The following is a 23,190-nucleotide window of genomic DNA, read 5'->3' on the forward strand; positions in this document are numbered from 1 at the left end:
AACCCCAACCATAACCCTAGCCCCAACCCTAACCCTAGCTATAACCCCAACCATAACTCTAACCCTAATGGAAAAAAATGCATTTTTATATTTTATTATTTTTACCTAACTAAGGGGGTGATAAAGGGGGGTTTACTTTACATTTTTTTATCACTCTGATAGGGCCTATCACAGTGATCAAAATGAACTAATAGAAGAAATCTCCTATTGTTGCCAGGTGCCGGCCTGCAGATCTCAGCGGGCGCATTGTGGATGCGCCCACCATTTTCTTGCCGGGGGACAGGACCGGGGGATGCAGGAGGGTCCAGGGACACAGAAGTTATTGGGGGGCTCGGGGGACCTCATTTCTCTCTACTCTGATGTTCTAGATCATATCAGAGGAGGGAGAAATTAAATGGCAAATCTGACTTTTTTTTAGGTTGCCATTATTCGGTGAATAACGCTGATCGCAATACTGGGGTCGGTAAAAACCAACCCAAATCATGTTCTCCAGGATCTCGAGAACCCAGAGAATTTCCGATGCTGGGGGCGATATAACCTTATTTCTCAGTGCCGTTAAAAAGCAGCGCTGAGGAATAAGCACCCTTAACTGCCGACGTTAAAAGGCGCATCTGCCGTTGTTAAAGGGTTAAACATGATCAAAATAATGATCCAAATAAATATAAAAGTAAAAACATCCATACCAGAGATGATTCATCATATAATAAATCAAGATTGGTAGCTCATCATACATCGAACAGATTTAGATTTTATTACAGAAATTCATATCAACAAAATAACACTTTCTAAATACATCTCACAGAAAGGCAATGAGAACCAGCCAAAAATCAATTGGAATCCCTAGACTAACAATCCCTAACTTATCTTCCATGGGTCATTACCTCAAGACATGCAGACCTCCAATAAAATTAATATTCTGGGTTCATCTTCCAACAACATTCACAATTCCCACCCCCTGCTCCCTCCGAACCCTGTGGCCACATCGAGACCACCTGATGACGGCCTCAAGACAACAGCTCCCCTTATCTCAGCACAAACCATTCCTATCAACACATCCCTCGCCTCACTCCCAGTTCCCAATCTATGTCCACCCTGCCTCACATTCCATCATTCACAGTACATTGAACAACCACCTACGATTCTGCAGATGCTTGACTGCATCTCTCCCATTAACCTCAGTGTGCTTTCCACCTATGATCAATCATATCAATTGTCCCATACTACAGTCATTCCTTTCAACAATTCCATTTTTTTCCCCACCTCTGCCTCCTCTGATTCACCATTTTCCATTGCCAGCAAGGCTTCTCACATTTCTTTTTTAGGACTTGGACCCAAACGTCCTCTGCCACCCAAGTCATCAAAAAATCACAATATTTCACCCTCCCAACTCTCGGTCAAATACCATAACAAATTATTTCCATCCTCTAACAAATACAGTCCCTTTAAAAAGAAAAGAACGAGTAGTGCAACATGAGGAGGGAGAAGAATTTTTTGACTACAAAACCAGTATAAGCCCCTCCAAAAAAATGCCAAAATTGTAAGAATACTTATCCTATCTGGTCATGTCCTCAACAAAGATGAAACATCTTTACTCAGTAAAAGGTTAAATTTCTGTCCTTCCCAAAAAGCAAATTCCATTTCCTCTTGGACTTTAATAAATTCATTCACAAATTACCGCATTTCAGCGCTGAGATCTCATCTCCCGAGATCTTGGTCCTGAGATCTCCATCTGTGCATGTGCCGCCCTCGATAGCCATTTTCCCAGAGTCCACAGCCACCACCCCCGGTAAGCAATAAGACTTATGGATTATAAGAAGCAACACCATTTTATTAAAGTAAGTTTTTTTTTCCTATTTTTCTCCTCAAAATTTTGGGTGCGTCTTATAATCCGGTGCGTCTTATAATCCGCAAAATACGGTAACTATAAACAGACATTTTCAAATTCAGAACCCTAAACAAATAATAAAAAAGAGGATTTTAAAATGGCTGAATGTGACCCATACAAACATCAAGATGTAACTCCATCATCACAGTTTTATCCACTTCATCATAAAGGTCACCATCTTGGAACCTTTTATTCTTTAGTGATAGAAGAGTTTGAGGATATCAATAAAAATTGTGGTAATATTAGTAACTTGATGAGAAAAGAGAGAGAGGCACTCGAACAGTTACAAACTAATAACAAATTGTTATAAGACACAGGGATAAAGGAGAGGGAGTAGTACTGCAAAATGTGGATGATTATATTCAAGAGGCAAAAAATATCCTATCAGATAACAAATATTCTAACGTGATCTCCAATGATCCCTCAAAAGAATTTGAAAAGAAAGTACTCTTTGCTCATGAATGAAGCATATAGAGCTAAAATAACAAATAAAAAAGAGAAGCGTTTTCTCACCAACACTTGCCCTAATCAAGCCATATTCTATCATCTTCCTAAAATCCACAAAAACACAAAAAAATCCTCTAGGACGTCCTATAATCTCAGGGATAGGGTCACTTATGAGTACATTGTCTCACTTTGTAGATCTGACTGTACTTACAATGCCATGTCATTGCATTACCTTCATATTTGAGAGATTCAAAACAATTGATCCTAGAAACCAGACATCTTACATGGAACAATGAGTATCTCTTTTTATCCCTTGTTGTGTCAGCTCTGTACGCTAATATTGAGCACAATCTGGGTCTGGATGCAGACAATTTTTATTTTTCCAGGGACTCCTCCATTCCCTTTAAATAAAAGACCTTTTTATTAAATGATTAAAATTCATTCTGGAACATAATCTATTTAAGTTCCAGATCACATTGTATTTACAGCAGTTCAGGACCGCAATGGGGACTCTGGCAGACCCAAGCTTCGCAAACTTGTTTATGGGGAGGTTCGAGTCCCTGTCACGATCAGATCCTAAAAATACAGTGATAATATCAAATATTATCGACGTTATATAGATGATCTGCTCCTCATCTGGTGTGGTACGAAACAGGAGGTGTCCCTCTTTGTTGAAGAACTCAGCATCAAAAGTTTTTATTGTCTTTAATAAAATGTTGTATTTGCTATACATAGCCAATAAAATATCATGTGATTTAACATCAGAGATACTTGGTTCTTTGGCTATATTTATAGCCCTCTTATTCAAAATTGGGTCAAGGATCCTCTGAAGAAAACGCCCTTAAACATTGCTTTTTTTTATACACAATTATGTTTTTCATTAGTACCTCTTACGTTTTCTGCCTTTTTTTTTTAACCCTGTCCAAACTTTTTTGAGATGCGTCGTCATCAATCTCTAAATGAGTTGATTTTTTCAAATTAAATGGAAAAATGTCTAACCTTCACCCTCTGGTACGAGTTCTATGCTCTTTACTGAATAACATATGGCTATAAGAGATTTCTTGTTTTCTTTACATTTTACACAGTGTGTGTGTGTGTGTGTGTGTGTGTGTGTGTGTGTGTGTGTGTGTGTGTATGTGTATTTAAAAATAAAATAACTCCCACATCCAGATCGACCATATAAATGGTGCTGTTGAAGATTCACAGTGGCATCTAAGTGGTCCATCAATTACACCTAGCTACAAATGTTGTTGTTAAAGGCGGGCACCAGCCAACAGAGGCCAAAAGAGTGTCGTTTTAGCATAAAACAATAGTACAAGTGGATATATGAAACTTTATAAGGCTGTGTGCACACGTTGCGGATTTAGATGCGGATCCGCAGTGTTTTTGAACGTGCGGATTCGCATCAAATCCGCAGTGTAGTGCACAGCCAAAGTTAATCTATGGGAAATGGAGTTTTGTTGTGCACATGCTACGGAAAAAAAGCGCGCGGATTTGCAGCGTTTTATTTTCCACAGCATGTCAGTTCTTTGTGCGGATCTGCAGCGTTTCTGCACCCATTGACTTGCATTGAGTCAGGCAAAACCGCAGATGTAAAAAAGATCTGCAGATTTACTGCGGATATGGGTGTGAGAAACGCTGCAGATCAGGAGGAGGGAAGTGTGTGGGCGGAGCTATGTGCGTGTCTGTGTGCAGGGCGGGGTCTGCGTATTTGTGTGCGGGGGGTCTGCGTGTCTGTGTGTGGGTCTACGGGGCTGTGTGGGTGCGTGTCTGTGTGTGCGTGTCTGCTGTGCAGTCATATATCTATCTATGGATAGATATAGATAGATATATGGATAGCTATATCTATGTATCTATAGATCTATCTATATATAGATCTGTCTACCTATCTATAGATCTATCTCTCTGTCTATAGATCAATCAATCAATCTATCTATCTATCTATCTATCTATCTATCTATCTATCTATCTATCTATAGATCTAACAAGAGAAAATGGAACAGCACAATCCAAAATCTTCAGGTGCACAGGCCTCCCAAGTAATTATCCCAAAAGCCAAAATTCACATATGAAAAAACTGAAGGCAGCACTCCTTTTCAAAGAGTAAAAAATGTGGTTTTATTTCAGACCCACATGGTTGGCGACGTTTCGGCTCATGCAGAGCCTTTATCAAGCCATCCAACCATGTGGGTCTGAAATAAAACCACATTTTTTACTCTTTGAAAAGGAGTGCTGCCTCCAGTTTTTTCATATATAGATCTACCTTTCTATCTGTGTGAGTAATGGAGTATGCAAAATAAGAGGTTGGACAAAGAAATGATATCACAACTTTTTTTTTTGTTAAATAACATTTTTTTATTTAGCTTACAAAAACGCAGACAAATCTGCAGGAAAAAAACACATGAACATCCTCACAAAAAAATGCATCAAAACTGCGGCAAAAACACATAAAAAACACTTAAAAAACACGCAGATTTTTACCTGCGTTTTCTGCCAAGAGATGCAGAGTCTGTGCAGGAAAATCTGCAACGTGTGCATGTACCCTAATATATCTTATCAGAGAAATCTGCTTATGAGCTACTTCTTCCCCTCCTAACTGCACCATGAACTCATAATACACCCTGAAAAACAGCATAGATATGTCTTGACCAAAGGAAATTAAACTGCCGCTACAGTGAGGTATCAGGTTACATCTCCTGTTGTTCTCTATGGAGAGTTGGGAGGATGTGTTAAGAGATCTCAGCACAGTAAGATACCAAGCAGACACAATGCATAGCTCCCAACTGTGACGGTCCGAAAATCTGGAGAGTGGCCCCGCAGACCCATAAAGTCATGGGAATGGCCAGCTGTAACTGTGTCCTCAGTGGGACCTTCAGGTCACATAACATTTTCAGGTCATGTGACTGGGCAGCAGAGACCAGCTTAGTAGCAGGATATGCCTGGTTACATAGGTTAGTAGGATGCGTAGGTGCCACTGTGGGGAATATATTTTGTGTGAAGAGGCTGCGGGTGTCATCATGCTGTGTGAGCTGGATTGTGAGGGCATCGTATTGTGTGTGTGGGGCAATATATAGGGCAACGTGGGGACATCATACTGTATGTAGAGGAACTGTGTGTTCAGGTATTGTGGACAACATAGTGTGTTAGGGTACACTGTGGGAATCATGTGGGGGGCACTTTGGGCATTGTAATGTGTGTGGGGGACTACAGGTGTCATAATGTGTGTGGGAGTTACAGGGGGGTATCATAAGTTGTAGGGGAATTATGGGCATTATACTGTGTGTAGAGGCACTAAAGACTTGTGTGGGGACAAGGGCATTACTATGTATGGGAGTCATTGGGAGCATCAATATGTGTGGGAAGACTGAAGGTATTATACTATGTAGGGGGAATGTGTGGGGGCCGGGTAGGAAATCATATTGCTTTGGTGGCTAAATGGAGCAACCTTACTGTCTGTAGGAAAATGCTACTGTGGGGGTGTCATCATGTAGGGGCAGCATACTGTGTGGGGGCTTTAGCTAGGAATACTATTTCTGTGCACACATTTTCACCTGAGTGAGCTTAGGGAAGTGGTTTAGCGTAAAATAAAAAGTGCTGCACTGCACTATAAATGCTACAGTATGTTTCTCTCTTATTTTTCAAAGTTGGAAGGTACAGTATACAGACAGATCATGGCGCAGCTTTCACAAATGTATTTCACTTCAGAGCTAGATTCACAGCCAAACAGCTCAGTACTGCTGTATAATGTCTTCCATGCTGCCGCTGCTTCGGTGTTTTACAGAAAAAAATCCATCTCTCTTTATGTATTGTGTATGGGACATATTATAAAAGCTTGTTTCCACCCACTAGTTCATAGAGAACTGAGAATTAAAGAAAGAACCTGCAGAGGTTAAAACTGTTGGAAAAATGTAGAATAAATGTCATGTGATAGTCAACAAATAGTGTTGTTTCACCCAACTGCTTATTCTGAAAATTTGCCTGAAATGACGGGTACACTTTAAGAACACCATAAGAAACACATCTAGACACTATATTCCAGTTTTTCTTTATGTTGCATTTGCACAAATCAAGCCTAAAGCTGGAAAAGAAACTAATAGTGTTAGGTTGCAATTTTCTCGTAGCCGTTAACCATCGCGATGTGATGGCAGTGGGTCAGTGATCATGTGGACATCTGAGATCTGCTGAACCTATAGGCATTTAAGGGCCCGTTACACATAGCGATATCGCTGTAACGTCACCGATTTTGTAACGCAGCAGCGATATTGCTAGCGATATCGCTACATGTGATACCTCCGACCGGCTCCCCCGCTGGCTATCGCTGATCGCGCGAGAACGTCCTGGACCATTTCTCGTCGGCTGCTTCCTGCTGGGCTTCCTGTGGCGCCGACGAGCGACGCGTGGACGCGGGCGGGAGGACGTCAGGCTCGCCGTGTCTGACAGGTAAGTAGCGACCCCCGACCCCTGCGATGTCGCTGGTGAGATCTGCCTGTGTGGCAGCTCACTAGCGACCACTTAGGCTACTTTCACACATCAGTTTTTTGCCATCAGGCAGGATCCGGCTATTTTTAGAAAAAACGGATCCGGCATAAATTTTGGAGAACTGTAGAAACGGATCCGTTTTTCTGCTGGATCCGTCTAGCAGGTTATATCTGTTTCCTGGGGGCTGACCAATTGGATCTGAGCATGCGCAGACTTAAAAAAACGGATCCGGTGGCTGGATCCGTCTTTTTCTGGATCCGGCACATTCCGGCGCCCATAGACTTTCATTGTGGCAAAAAGCCGGAAGCGTCGGATCCGGCGCTTCCGGCTTTTTGCCGGAGACAAAAAACGTTACAGTAGCCGTTTTTTCCAGACGCCGGAATGAGACAAGTAGCCGGATCCGGCAAAAAACGGATGAAACGCAATGCCATCCGGCGCGATCCGGCGCTAATGCAAGTCAATGGGGAAAAACTGGATCCGGCGTTGCATTTTGCTGGATCCGGTTTTACAAAAAAAAGCCGGATCACCCCTGACGGCAAAAAACTGATGTGTGAAAGAGGCCTTAGCGATGCACCAGCGATCCATATCGTTGTCGGGATCGCTGGTGCATCGCGAAGTGTAACGGTACCTTACTTTCCAGGCTAATTCTTATTTGGTCTGAGATTACTAACTGTGCCAGTTAAAAGCTCTCAGTGCAGCAGAAGTCATTAGACTCCTGTGGAGACATTTGGATACAAGCAGGGTCTGTTATTTGTCTATTTAGCATTAGATCTTTAAATTATCAAAAGGATGAGAAATATTAAGAGCCTGGACACGCTGGCCAGTACCAACCTTTTAATAGGTTTTAGCGGACTAACGAGGTACCGTATATGGATGGTCAACCATTTTTTCATTGCCAATCCTTTTCCCATATTGGCAGATCATTGGTTTGCAGGAAGAGATGCAGAACCTTCCCTGCCTTGTTGCCCTTGCTGACGCTGACTGTTACATTGACCATCTCGGCATTGTTGGTTGACCTTCTTCTGTTTGCCCTAATAGGTCTGTGAAGAAAAGACATTGCCATCAAACCTCCAGGATGGCGCCACAGTGATAAAGTTGTTATAGCAGTTCTGCAACTGCATGATATCTGATTTCACCAGACATGTAACTATGCACTAAAGGCGACATTTAAATCTTTATTTTTTTTTTATATAGCGCTAACATATTCCGCAGCGCTTTACAGTTTGCACACATCATCATCACTGTCCCCGATGGGGCTCACAATCTAAATTCCCTATTAGTATGTCTTTAGAATGTGGGAGGAAACCGGAGTGCCCGGAGGAAACCCACGCAAACACGGGGAGAACATACAAACTCTTTGCAGATGTTGTCCTTGGTGGGATTCAGCTAACCACTGAGCCACCGTGCCGCCCACGACATTTGGATGATGCCATAAATATATACTATTAATATGATGATGGGAAGAGTAGTACACACAAAAATGTCATCACTTTTCTGCTTCTCTCCCGTCACCCATACTGATTGCAGGCTGATCCCTTCATAGATTTCCCTGCAGTGAAGATGCTTCTCCAGCCTCAGATTATCTGTGTTCAGTGCCATGGTTGGTGGCATTTTCCTTCTGTCCCAGTATGAACCCCGACTCCCCGTGGTCTCCAATCAACATGCTGATTTGATGTCTAACCGCAGGCTACCTCTCCCGCAGAGAGGAGCTGTGTCTCTTCTTCCCTGCGGCATTTACTCCGGTTCTTTAGACTTATAGAAATACGGTCTGCTTTAAGGGTTAAAAACAGAGGACTGATTTACAAAGTGTCAGCGTGTTGGCCAACTTGTTTAGTTCAGTATACTACAACATTGCTGCCATCCTGCACTAGATGAATATGCTTAATTGTTGCCTTGGCCGGGAATCGAACCCGGGTCAACTGCTTGGGAAGCAGCTATGCTCACCACTATACCACCAACGCATGATGAATATGGTCATAGCAAATCGTGTTGGGCTGGTCCAAGAATAATTACTGGTAATCAAGTTCTAATTCAATGTCGGAAGTGGAGGTCAAGCAATAATGTGTTTTCATAAAGAATCAATCAAATGAATGGTTTGGGTAATTTATCTCATTGGGACAAATATAGAGTGGCTTTCGAGAGTATTCACCCCCTTAGCATTTTTTCGTGTTTTGCTACCTCGCAACCTGGAAATTCATTGTTTTTATGGTTTGCATCAGTTCATATGTTCATGTAAAGAATATGTCTACAACTGTGGATATTTGGTTTTCTTTTTATTGTAACGCAAATAACAAATTGGACAAAATAACTGAAAACTGCAGTGTGCATAAGTATTCACCCTCCTAAAGTTAGTGCTTTTTAGAGCCTGCTTTTGTGGCAATTACAGCTGCAACTCGCTTTGGATAAGTCTCTATGAGCTTTCCACATCTTTCCACTGGGATTTTTGCACATTCCTCCACGCAAACCTGCTGCAGCTCATTCAAGCTAGATGGTTTCCTCTGGTGAACCGTAATCTTCAAGTCTGACCACAGATTCTCAATTGAATTAAGGTCTGGCCTTTCACTTGGCCACTCAAAAACATTTCCACGTTTCCCCTTAAATCACTCAAATGTTGCTTTTAGCAGTATGATTTGAGTCATTGTCTTGTTGGAAGCTGAACCTCCATCCCAGTCTCAAATCACTGACAGACTGAAACAGGTTTTGCTCAAGAATATCACTGTATTTCGCACCATCCATCTTCTCCTCGACCATTTTCCCTATTCCTCCTGCCAAAAAACATCCCCACAGCATGATGCTGCCACCACCATGTTTCACTGTGGGAATAGTGTTCTTGGGGTGATAAACTATGTTGGTTTGGCCTCATCTGACCACAGCACCTTGCTCCATACATTTGGTGGGTCTCCCACATGTCTTTTGGCAAACTCAAAACAAGCCTTACAATGTTCGTGTGAAAGTAAAGGCTTTTTTTCTGCCCAGTCTTCCATAAAGGCCACCTCTATGGAGTGTACGGCTTATTGTGGTCTCCATGCTGCCTCTATGATTAATGCCCTCTTGCCCTGGCTGGGAGTTTTGGTGAGCGGCCCTCTCTTAGCAGGTTTTTTGTGGTACCATGTGTGGAGACACAGCATTGTATCTTAATTAACCAGATGTATATTTTATCTTTGTCTCTGACTTGTTTGAAGATCTCCTTGGTCTTCATGGTGTTGTTTGGTTAGTGGTGCCTTTTGCTTAATGCTGTTGCAGCCTTTGTGGCCTTTCAGAAAAGGTGTATATATACTGACAGACCATGTGACACTTAGATCACACACAGGTGGACTTCTTTTAACTAAGCATGAGACTTATGAAGGTAATTGCTTGCCCGAGAAATTTTTAGGGGCTTCATATCGCATTGGATGCGATATGTTAATGACCCTCAACTCCTGCTCTGCTGCAAATGGGAGTCGAGTGTCATGCTACTGAGCTGCGATTACCCCGCACAGAGAGGATTGGAGCACAGCTGCAGAGGAGACGGAGAAAGTAGTTTCTCCATCTCCTTCACTGCCGGCGTTGGCGTATATCGCAACGGACTCGGGTGATGTCCGAGTGCAGTGTGATGTTTCATTTGTACCCGTAGACTTGTATAGGTGCGAGTGAGCCGAGTCTTGCTGCCAATCTCAGCATGCTGTGATTGTTTTCGCATGCCGAATTGGCATGAGAAAATAATTGCAGATCTGAACTGCCCCACAGAATAACACTGGGCCGAGTGCTGTCCGATGTTTTATCTCATAGCACTCTGCCGTGTTGTACGGTAGTGTGAGTCCGGCCTTAGTCACATGCCGACTACCTGCTCTCCCTAATTCAATGCTCAGTAAAAAGTTGAAAGAAGCAGGAAGAGAAGCTTGTTGTCACGTGACTATAAGTATGAAATCCGCATATGAGTGAAGGGGCCAAGTGATGACTGCTGGAATCATAGAATCATAGAATCATAGAATCGTAGAGTTGGAAGGGACCTCCTGGGCCATCTGGTCCAACCCCCTGCTCAAAGCAGGATTCGCTAAATCATCCCAGTCAGATGTCTGTCCAGCCTCTGTTTGAAGACTTCCATTGAAGGAGAACTCACCACTTCTCGTGGCAGCCTGTTCCACTCATTGATCACTCTAACTGTCAAAAAGTTTTTTCTAATATCTAATCTGTGTCTCTTCCCATTCAGTTTCATCCCATTGCTTCTAGTCTTTCCTTGTGCAAATGAGAATAAAGTTGATCCTTCTACAATGTGACAGCCCTTTAGATATTTGTAGACAGCTATTAAGTCTCCTCTCAGTCTTCTCTTTTGCAAACTAAACATTCCCAAATCCTGCAACCTTTCCTCATAAGACAGGGTTTGCAGACCGGTCACCATTCTGGTCGCTCTTTTCTGAACTTGCTCCAGTTTGTTGATGTCTTTTTTAAAATGTGGTGCCCAAAACTGGACACAATATTCCAGATGAGGTCTGACCAAAGAGGAGTAGAGGGAAATAATGACTTCACGTGATCTAGACTGTATGCTTCTGTTAATACATCCTAGAATTGCATTTGCCTTTTTTGCTGCTGCATCACACTGTTGACTCATATTCAGTCTGTGATCTATTAGTATACCCAAGTCTTTTTCACATGTGCTGTCACTTAGCCCTATTCCTCCCATTCTATATATGCTTTTTTCATTTTTATTGCCCAGATGTAGTACTTTGCATTTCTCCCTGTTAAAAACCATTCTGTTAGTTGCTGCCCACTTCTCCAGTTTATTTAAATCTTTTTGAATCCTCTCTCTCTCTTCTCTAGTATTAGCTATCCCTCCTAGCTTTGTGTCATCAGCAAATTTAATCAGTTTACCCTCAATTCCTTCATCTAAATCATTGATAAAGATGTTGAACAATACAGGGCCCAGGACAGAGCCCTGTGGTACCCCACTTGAGACATTCTTCCAACTGGATGTGCAGCCATTTACGACCACTCTTTGGGTCCGATCACTAAGCCAGTTATGAATCCACCTAACAGTTGCCTTGTCCATTCCATACTTAGTCATTTTTTCAATAAGGATTGTATGAGAGACTTTGTCAAATGCTTTGCTGAAGTCAAGATATACTATATCTACAGCATTTCCTTGATCCACCCAATCAGTGATACCGTCATAGAAGGAAATTAAGTTAGTCTGACATGACTTATTAGTTACAAACCCATGCTGACTCTGTTTAATCACTTCATTCTTATCCAGGTATTGACATACATGTTGTTTAATAATTTGTTCAAAGATCTTTCCTGATATAGAAGTCAGACTCACCGGCCTATAGTTGCCTGGGTCCACCTTCTTCCCCTTTTTGAAGATAGGAACAACATTTGCTCTTCTCCAGTCTTCTGGCACTTCTCCTGTTCTCCAAGAATTTTCAAAGATTATGGAGAGGGGTTCAAAAATTTCTTCTGCTATCTCCTTCAGTACTCTGGGGTGTAATTCATCTGGACCTGGAGACTTGAATTCATTTAGGTTAGCTAAGTGTTTCCTCACTATCTTTCTGTTTATAGATATCCTGGATTCTTCTATTCCCTTAATAGGACAGTGAATAACAGTTGATGTTGCATTTCCTTTCTGAGAGAAAACAGATGCAAAATAGGAATTTAAAAGTTCAGCCTTCTCAACATCCTGTCTTACCATTTCATCATTTTCATCCTGTAAAAATCCTATAGCATCTTTGACTTTTCTTTTACTTTTGACATATCCCCAAAATCCTTTATTATTGCTTTTGACATCTCTTGCAAGCCTCAGTTCATTTTCAGCTTTAGCTAATCTGATTTGTGCCCTGCAGGTTCTGCAGACAGCATTATATTCTTCTTTAGATATGCCTCCCTCTTTCCATTTTATAAACATTTTTTTCTTCCTTTTTAGCATGTGCTTAAGTTCTGTGTTCATCCATCCTGGTTTCCTTAAATGCTTCCTATTCTTCCCTCTTTTCGGAATTGTTAACAACTGTGCTTTGAGAATTTCATTTTTCAAGATTTCCCATCCTTCCTGGACATTTTTGTCTTTAAGGATATCCAGCCATTGGATCCCTCCAATTCTCTTTCTGAATCCCTTAAAATCTGCCTTTCTGAAATCTAACCTTGACGTCTGAGTCTTCACAGGTCTTCCACCTCTAGTAATCCAAAATTCTAAAATAGCATGGTCGCTACCTCCTAGGGTCCCAGCCACTTTTACCTCCTCAACCATTTCCTCCCTGTTTATAAGGATTAGATCCAAGGTAGCAGTTCCCCTTGTTTTCTCCCTTACCTTTTGGAAGATAAAGTTGTCAGCAAGAGAGGATAAGAATTTCCTTGACCTGTTAGTTTTGCCTGAGAGAGATTCCCAACAAATGTCTGGATAGTTGAAATCTCCCATGACAACTATGTCATATTTTTTGGAGAACTTGGCCATCTGATGCATAAAGAGTTCATCTATATCTTCGGCTTGCACAGGCGGCCTGTAGTAAATGCCTACAATGGTGTCCTTTCCATTGTTCTGTCCTTGTATTCTTACCCAAACAGTTTCCACAGAACTCCCAGTCTCTGAAGCTTCAATCTCTGTGCAGATATACGCGTTTCGAACATACAATGCGACACCCCCTCCTCGTTTATCAAGTCTGTTTCTTGCAAATAAGTTGTATCCTTCTAGTCTTGTATTCCAGTCATGTGTATTGTCCCACCAAGTTTCAGTGATTCCAATTACATCATATTTCTGTTCCTGTGTTAGTAGTTCCAATTCTCCTTGTTTGTTGCCCATGCTTTGTGCATTAGTATAGAAACATTTTAGTTTGTGATTGGTTTCTCTTTCTCCAATATTTTTATTAATTAGATTCTTTCGTCTTTGTTCTTCCTTTCCACTTCTAATAGCAGAGTTCTCAATAGCATTTGTCAGGTGTATGGCTTTTTCTGGTCTTTTGCTTCCCTTCCCATGTTGTTCTAGTTTAAAGCTCTCCTTACAAGTGTAGCAAGGCGACTTCCAAATACATGCTTTCCAGTCTTCGTAAGGTGCACCCCATCTCTAGCAAGTAGTCCATCGTATAAGTAGTTCACTCCGTGATCCAGAAATCCAAATCGTTGCTGATGGCACCATCGACGTAGCCAGTTGTTCACCTGCAGAATCTTATTCCACCTCCTTGTTCCATGGCCATCCACTGGGAGGATGGAAGAGAAGACCACCTGCGCTCCCAGTTCTTTCACTTTCTTGCCTAAGTCTTCAAAGTCTCTGCAGATGATTTCCAGGTCGTTTCTTGCGGTGTCATTTGTCCCCACATGTAGTAGCAGGAATCTGTAGGTCTGAAGAGTCCTGATATCCTGTCAGACACATCTTTAATTTTTGCACCTGGAAGACAGCACATTTCTCTTGAAGTTATATCCGGTCTGCAGATAGCGGCCTCTGTTCCTCTCAACAGGGAATCCCCCATGACCACCACTCTCCGTTTCTTCTTCACAACATTTTTCTTTCTCCATCCAGGAGGACTCTGAGGGCGTACAAGGTTGCTGTTTGTTGGCAAAGTCTTATCCTGATGTATTTCTTCATCGTTTTCCTGCGTGAGAGCCTGGTACTGGTTCCTGAGCAGTATGGGTGCTGACTGCCTCCTGATCCTCCTGCTTCTCTGGGTCACATGTCTCCATTCCTCTGTTTCTTCAGGTGCACTTCGAATTTCTTCTCTTTCTGTAACATGAAGAGATAATTCTGCTCTGTCCAAGAACTCTTCACCTTCCTTAATGATCTTCAACGTAGCTAACCTCTCTTCGAGATTTTGCAACTTTTCCTCCAACAGGGACACAAGCTTGCATTTGTGGCATGTGAAGTTTGGCTTTTCCACTGGTAAATCTGTGAACATGTAGCAAGAAATGCAGCTCACCAAATGGCTCCTGGCCTCTTCCATCTTGAGATTTCTTAAAAATGATGAAAGATGAGCCAAATTTCGCGCGCCTATCGGCGCGCGGTTTTTCCGATTTCCTCTTTTCAGCTGCAACGGCCAAAACCCAGTGATCGTTGAGCTCGCGGAGACTCTTCACTTATCCCAGAAGGCACTGGGAATATGCAAATGATCTCCTCAAGACTCTTCCCCTGGTTTTCCAATTTCCTCTTTTCAGCTGCAACGGCCAAAACCCAGTTATCGTTGAGCTCGCGGAGACTCTTCACTTATCCCAGAAGGCACTGGGAATATGCAAATGATCTCCTCAAGACTCTTCCCCTGGTTTTCCGATTTCCTCTTTTCAGCTGCAACGGCCAAAACCCAGTGATCGTTGAGCTCGCGGAGACTCTTCACTTATCCCAGAAGGCACTGGGAATATGCAAATGATCTCCTCAAGACTCTTCCCCTGGTTTTCCGATTTCCTCTTTTCAGCTGCAACGGCCAAAACCCAGTGATCGTTGAGCTCGCGGAGACTCTTCACTTATCCCAGAAGGCACTGGGAATATGCAAATGATCTCCTCAAGACTCTTCCCCTGGTTTTCCGATTTCCTCTTTTCAGCTGCAACTGCCAAAACCCAGTGATCGTTGAGCTCGCGGAGACTCTTCACTTATCCCAGAAGGCACTGGGAATATGCAAATGATCTCCTCAAGACTCTTCCCCTGGTTTTCCGATTTCCTCTTTTCAGCTGCAACGGCCAAAACCCAGTGATCGTTGAGCTCGCGGAGACTCTTCACTTATCCCAGAAGGCACTGGGAATATGCAAATGATCTCCTCAAGACTCTTCCCCTGGAACCTGCAAGCAGAGCTGAATTCTGACAATGAGTATATTACACGCTGTTAGGATTGGCTACAGGGCTTCATTTTACAATTAAAGGGCTGGTCCAGGTTTGAGATCAAAGTCTGCTGTCACTCTGTGTGACTGCAGGCTTCTAAATTCTCACAGTGCATGCACTGCACCCTTTTTAGGATTCTCCCGGTGGCAAGAATGGACGGTCATGTCAGCATACGTCTGGCCACATTCCGACTAGTGTCCGGACTCGTTCAATTTCTTTTCATTGAGTGAGGCCATGCATGTCTAGTGGGCAGGAGACTGCATGTATGAAAATTGCTGGCACAAGAGAATCCTGACAGCGTGCAGTGAGCACTGTGAGAATTCAGAAGTCTGCAGTAACATAGAATGACTGCAGACTCAGCACAAGCCAGGACAACCCCTTTAATGCTCCTAATATAAATAAAACCAAGAGCATTAGTCAGTATCACAAATAACATTTACATACCAATTGTCAAGTGTTTCCACTGCTTGTTTGCTCCTCTTTACAGTACTTCTGTGGTCCCTACTTTTAGGCTGTTCTATCTGACCCTTGCTACAGCAAAGCTATGAAGATGTATGCAATGACTGAAATATTGTGATAAAACATTAGTTTCAGCAACACCTCGAGGCTGAAAAAGTCATTGCCTCGGCCTTATGATCTGAACAAGAGTCACATCAACAACTCCGTATTGATGTACTCGCTAGTAGTGCACGAGGTACTGGAGAAAATTTTACATTCTTGCAAACTGTATATAAAAAAAAATTAAAATTGTACATTAAAGTGGCCCAAATTTATCAATAATTATTTTATTCTGTAAAACTATTTTGCCCTTCTTTGTGTTTTTTTTTGTGACAAACTTCAAGCCAGGCCCATTTAAGCTACAAAATGGACAAACTATAGCACAAATTTCATTAAAAAAATGGACACAAATATAATCTTCGATGCACCTCGTTATTTTCTTCTTTATTCTTCAAAATAATTGCTTAAAGTAAAGGCCCTTTTATATTTACGATGCACCAGCGATCCCGACCACGACACGACCCGGTCAGGATCGCTGGTGCATCGCTAAACGGTCGCTAGTGAGCTGCCACACAGGCAGATCTCACAGCGATGCAGCAGCAATACAGCGGACGATACTTACCTTTCAGACACGGCGATCCTGACGTCCTCCCGCCCGCCTCCACACGTCGGCGCCACAGGAAGCCCAGCAGGAAGCTGACGACGAGAAATGGTGCCGGCCGATCTCGCGCGATCAGCGATGGACAGCGAGGAGCCGGTCGGAGGTAAGTATCACACATAGCGATATCGCTGCTGCGTCACAAAATCGGTGACGTTATAGTGATATTGCTAGCGATATCGCTATGTGTAAAACCCCCTTTAGAGTCCCAGAGCTTGGGGCTGCGCTACTGAGAGGCGCTGATGACAAATGTCATCTCGATGGTGGGACTTTGTTACATTTTCAGATCTGTGTATAGAAGAACGTCAGATAGACCAGATGTCACCTTTAGAAATGTCATCCTAGACAGTTGTATTGTATTTTACAATTTTTATGATCATGTAGAATATGTAATTTGGTAAAACATATTTGTCCTTTGTTCATATTTGAAGGTCACACTCCATTTTTTAATTCAAACTTACTTTTGCCTATCACGGGTTAAAAGCAGGGGTTTCAAAAGGCATGCTGCAGCGCCCAGGACTGCCAGACTGGCTTTTCTCTACTGCATTGTCAACCTCTGCTCGGCTGAGAATTTTCCCCTCCCTGTCTCTCATTGTGGCTGAGTCTTATCAGCATCTTGCAGGCTTGCCATCAGTATGCACCTCATTATCCCTACAATAATGTCCTCTGAATGCAAATAGGCCAGCCGGCATGGAGCCCCCATGCAGTTGACTGGATGTACAAATTTTCCTGATGCTCAGCTCTCTGTAATTCCCTTACCGCCCTGTAGGTAGTTCTTGCTGTAGTAGATCATGTACAGCATCTGTGTGTGATTTTCATTGGGTTCCTCTATCTTGGTTTTACGAAACAGGATTTTGTAGAAGCACCTGCTTGTATTTTAGGTTGTTTAATACTGTCAGACCCTTACTGTTCAGATAAGAATATCTGTCACATTGTAATATATATTCATCACCAGTATCTACGATAAAGCCATTGCCAAGAAGAATGACATACTCCTCTCCTTGGTTAGATCTGTGGACACAAGTGTGACTTTGGTTCCTCGCGAACCAGCTGCCTGTGCTGAGAAGCACCACGTGTAGGTTTATTGTTTTCTGTGGATGTATTATATCACTCCATGATGGCATTGACCAAACCATTTGTGTCATAGACTTTTCTTCGCTTCCTTACAAGCTTCACAAGCTTTCTTCAAGATGTCATTGTTTATTGTGCTCTCTATTTAGGGAATGCGTCCAATATGACTAGACTTTTTGCATACCTTTCTGTGCTTTTCATCGTGCTTCTTGCTAGAGGTAGTGATCAGATTATAGAATCCCTGACCTTCAACTCCATTCTTACTAAAGGCTTGTGAGAGCACCATTTCCATCCATGGGCTTTGTCTAGTAATTTAGCTAAAAAAGAGCAATTGTATTCTTCTTTTAGGCTAGGCAATGTTGCCTGGGAACAAAAACATATGCAATTTAACTCTTCATCAGAAAAAAGTTGTCTATCTAGTGCCACCCATTGGAGGTACCGATCCTGTAAGTGCCTAACCATTTAATGAGCAGGGCGCACTACAGAGACATCTATGTAAGACTCTGTTTACATGAATCAGTTGACGGTTGCTTGATATCCCGTTTACACAGGCAGGCCACACTTAACAACGTGGACTGAACGATCTGTAATAGATCTTTCAGAGTGCATCGGTAGCCATTTTTAGCGAAATCACAAGCCCTGTTTACACAGGACAATGCGCTGCCGTGAATGATGATTATTAAGCAAGCTTAAAAATCACTTTACCCTATGAATGAGTATTTTGATCCTTAATTGGGCAGTATGTTTACACTGGAAGATTATCGTGAGATGAGCGTTCCTAGGAAATCAAGTGTGATCCGACTAATTTTTCAGTGTAAATTGTGTTTTACATTTGAAGGAGGGCCACTTTGCTACACATTAGTCTTACGCCTTACCAGCTAACGCACACACACATTAGACTTATGTCGGCCGAACCAGACAATATTGACAAGTTCGGCCAACAGTCTAATGTATGAGAACTCTAGACAATTGATTGTTGGGGTAAATATTGATACGGTATATGTGATTTTTTTTTTTACTGCCAATCTTGTTGTCTTCCGGAGATGAGCTTCTGCCAGACATGTTTGCAGATGGGTCTCTCATCATAAGCACAGGAACTCTCAGCCAAACTAGCACATCTGTATATGGGAGAGATGACTGAGATGGCTGCCGGCTGAACGATCGGCAAAACCATTGTTTGGCCAACAACCATCTAATTCGTGTAACGGGCTTTACTACTATTTCACTCGTGTGCCAACTAGAGGATTATCTGGTTATAAAGTAGACCAGTTACGGTCCCTTTACATTTAGCGATGCACCAGCGATCCCGACAACGATACGACCCGGTCAAGATCGCTGGTGCATCGCTAAGTAGTCGCTAGTGAGCTGCCACACAGGCAGATCTCACCAGCGATGTAGCGATGCTCGGCGGTCGTACTTACCTTTCAGACGAAGCGATGACCGCCGTCTTCCGCCCGCGTCCGTAGCTCGCTCATCGGCGCCAGCAGGAAGCTGACGACAAGAAATGGACGTGGACTATCTCGCACGATCAGCGATAACCAGCGGGGGAGCCGGTCGGAGGTAAGTATCACACGTAGTGATATCGCTAGCAATATCGCTGCTGCGTCACAAAATCAGTGACACTTTAGAGATATCGCTATGTGTAAAGCCCCCTTTAGACTTTGATGATCCCTGAGGCTGGAATTTCCTACTAAAGATAATGAGAAACCACCTTTTCTCCTGAGTAATAAATCTATGTAATCATATGAACACATAAAATAACAACTTGAACAAAGGTAAAAGGATTCCTCTGACCTTTCTTTCTATAAATGGAAGATGTTATCAATATGATCTGTTCACATGTTATAATTTAATGAATTTATTAGAGTTTCAGACTCTGGTTACCTAATATTGAAATGGTGACTCCTCTGAAGCAAGGTTTATTATTTCTAAAAAATACTATACTGTATCAAAGAGAACACTGGGAAATGTTCCTACTAAGCAGAAGTTCTGAAGAGGATAATTCAAGCGGCAGTCAGTAATCACCATGTCTCTCTGATCTTCTGCCTCGCAGAACCAAGCTGAAGCTCATTACAAGGGTCACAAACATGCAAGGAAGCTCAGAGCCTTAGAGAATGCAAGGCACAAGCAGAAGCAGCACGGTAGCCGAGAAAGGACGGCACTGCCTCCAGTGGACAGAAAAAGAAACACAGATCATCTCAATGAAAGTAAGATTTTATTGTTTGCACCTTCACATCCATTCTTTTGCATTTTTGTTTTTTGATGATGAATAATTCTAAAATATGATTGCTATCAGTGCAGACTGTAGATGAATAAATGAGTTACCCCCTCTGATGATCCTTACCCCACTTTGAATGTGATTTCCTATTGCTGGAATTTACAGTGCTTTGAAAAAGTATTCATACCCTGTGAACCTTTCCACATTTTTTTTCCACTTTACACCCTCAAACGTAAATGTGATTTATTTGATTTTATGTGATATACCAACATAAAAGTAGCAAGTATTTGTAAAGTCTAAAGGAAATGATACATGGTTTTCTAAATATTGTAACCCCTTTACCCCAAGGGTGGTTTGCACGTTCATGACCGGGACAATTTTTACAATTCTGACCACTGTCCCTTTATGAGGTCATAACTCTGAAACGCTTCCATGGATCCCATGGATTCTGACACAGTTTTCTCGTCACATATTGTACTTCATGATAGTGTAAAATTTCATTCAAATAACTTGCGTTTATTTGTGAAAAAAAAGGAAATTTGGCAAAAATGTTGCAATTTTCCAACTTTTAATTTTTATGCCCTTAAATCACAGAGCTATGGCACACAAAAAACTTTAAGTAACATATCACATATGTTTACTTTACATCAGCACAATTTTGGAACCAAAATTTTTTTTGTTAGGAAGTTATAAGGGTTAAAAGTTGACCAGCGATTTCTCATTTTTACAACACCATTTTATTTTTATGGACCACATCACATTTGAAGCCACTTTGAGGGGTCTATATGATAGAAAATACCCAAAAGTGACACCATTCTAAAAACTGCACCCCTCAAGGTGCTCAAAACCACATTCAAGAAGTTTATTAACCCTTCAGGTGCTTCACAGGAATTTTTTGAATGTTTAAAAAAAAAAAATGAACATTTAACTTTTTTTCACAAAAAAATTAATTCAGGTACAATTTTTTTTATTTTACCAAGGGTAACAGGAGAAATTGGACTGCAAACGTTATTGTGCAATTACTCCTGAGTGCGCTGATACATGATATGTGGGGGGGGGAAACCACTGTTTCGGCGCATGGCAGAACTCAGAAGGGAAGGAGCGCCGTTTGACTTTTTCAATGCAAAATTGGCTGGAATTCAGATCGGACGCCATGTCATGTTTGGAGACCCCCTGATGTGCCTAAACAGTGGAAACCCCCCGCCAAGTAACCCGATTTTGGAAACTAGACCCCCCAAGGAACTTATCTAGATATGTGGTGAGAACTTTGAACCCACAAGGGCTTCACAGAAGTTTATAACTACAGCCATACAATTAAAAAATCATATTTTTTCCACAAAAAAGATCTTTTCACCCCCAATTTTTATTTTCACAAGGGTAACAGGACCCTAAAAGTTATTGTGCAATTTGTCCTGAGTACGCTGATACCCCATATGTGGGTGTAAACGACTATTTGGGCGCATGGCAGAGCTCGGAAGGGAAGCAGCGCCATTTAACTTTTTTGGCTGGAATTGGGATTGGATGCCATGTCGCGTTTGGAAAGCCCCTGATCTGCCTAAACAGTGGAAACCCCCCACAAATGACACCATTTTGGAAACTAGACCCCCCAAGGAACTTATCTAGATATGTGGTGAGCACTTTGAACCCCCAAGGGCTTCACAGACGTTTATAACGCCCAGGCATGAAAATAAGAAAATCATATTTTTTCCACAAACATGATATTTTAGTCCCCAATTTTATTTTCCCAAGGGTAACAGGAGAAATTGGACCCCAAAAGTTGTTGTCCAATTTGTCCTGAGTATGCTGATATCCCATATGAGGGAGAAAACTACTGTATGGGCACACGTCGGGGCTCAGAAGGGAAGTAGTGACGTTTTGGACTAGAGACTTTGATGGAATGGTCTGCGGGTGTCATGTTGCCTTTGGAGAGCCCCTGATGTACCTAAACAGTGGAAACCCCCCAGAAGTGACCCCATTTTGGAAACTAGACCCCCTAAGGAACCTATCTAGATGTGTGGTAAGTACTTTGAACCCCCCAGTGCTTCACAGAAGTTTATAATGCCCGGGCGTGAAAATAAAAAAAATCATATTTTTTCCACAAACATGACCTTTAGTCCCCAATTTTTTATTTTCCCAAGGGTACCAGGAGAAATTGGACCCCAAAAGTTGTTGTCCAATTTGTCCTGAGTACGCTGATACCCCTTATATGGGAGAAAACTACCGTATGGGCACACGTCGGGGCTCGGAAGGGAAGTAGTGACGTTTTGGAATGCAGACTTTGATGGAATGGTCTGCGGGTGTCATGTTGCCTTTGGAGAGCCCGTGATGTACCTAAACAGTGGAAACTCCCTAGAAGTGACCCTATTTTGGAAACTAGACCCCCTAAGGAACTTATCTAGATGTGTGGTGAGCACTTTGAACCCCCCAGTGCTCCACAGAAGTTTATAACGCCCGGACGTGAAAATAAAAAAATCATATTTTTTTCCACAAAAATGATATTTTTGCCCCAAATTTTTTAATTTCCTAAGGGTAACAAGAGAAATTGGACCCCAAAGGTTGTTTTGCAATTTGTCCTGAGTAGGCTGATACCCCATATGTGGGGGTAAAACACTGTTTGGGCGCATGGCAGAGCTTGGAAAGGAAGGAGCACCGTTTGACTTTTTCAACGCAAAATTGGCTGGAATTGAGATCAGATGCCATGTTGTGTTTGGAGAGCACCTGATGTGCCCAAACAGTGAAAACCCCCCAATTATAACTCCAACCCTAACCCCAACACACCCCTAACCCTAATCTCAGCCCTAACCCTAACCCTAGCCCTACCCCTAACCCTAGCCCTAGCCCTAATGGGAAAATGGAAATAAAAATTTTTTTTAAATTTTATTATTTTTCCCTAACTAAGGGGGTGGTAAAGGGAGGTTTGATTTACTATTTATGGCAGGTTTTTATGTTTGGCAGCTGTCATATGCTAAAAGACGCTTTTTATTGTAAAAATAGTTTTTTCATCACCACATTTTGAGAGCTATAATTTTTCCATATTTTGATGCACCGAGTCATGTGAGGTCTTATTTTTTGCGGGACGAGTTGACGTTTTTATTGGTACCATTTTTGGGCACGTGACATTTTTGATCGCTTTTTATTCCGATTTTTGGGACGTAGAATGAACAAAAAC

At 42.2% G+C, this 23,190-nt stretch overlaps 1 protein-coding gene and 1 non-coding gene across 4 annotated transcripts in view; one reads left to right on the forward strand and one right to left on the reverse strand.

Moving 5' to 3' along the window:
* LOC141086380 (zinc finger protein 385C-like) overlaps positions 1-23,190 on the forward strand; it is a 453,285-nt gene that overhangs the window by 389,500 nt on the left and 40,595 nt on the right. For all 3 annotated transcript variants that reach the window (XM_073572358.1, XM_073572359.1, XM_073572362.1), the window contains one exon: positions 19,857-20,010. In XM_073572358.1, the coding sequence (XP_073428459.1) occupies positions 19,857-20,010 (154 nt within the window). The remainder of the gene's footprint in view (positions 1-19,856; positions 20,011-23,190) is intronic.
* Positions 8,701-8,772, reverse strand: TRNAG-CCC (transfer RNA glycine (anticodon CCC)). Its single transcript has one exon. It is a non-coding gene; the product is annotated as a tRNA-Gly (tRNA).

The sequence above is a fragment of the Dendrobates tinctorius genome, unplaced genomic scaffold, assembly GCF_039654945.1.
Source record: "Dendrobates tinctorius isolate UK_male_01 unplaced genomic scaffold, ASM3965494v1 ptg000032l, whole genome shotgun sequence".
In the NCBI taxonomy this organism is placed as follows: Eukaryota; Metazoa; Chordata; class Amphibia; order Anura; family Dendrobatidae; genus Dendrobates; species Dendrobates tinctorius.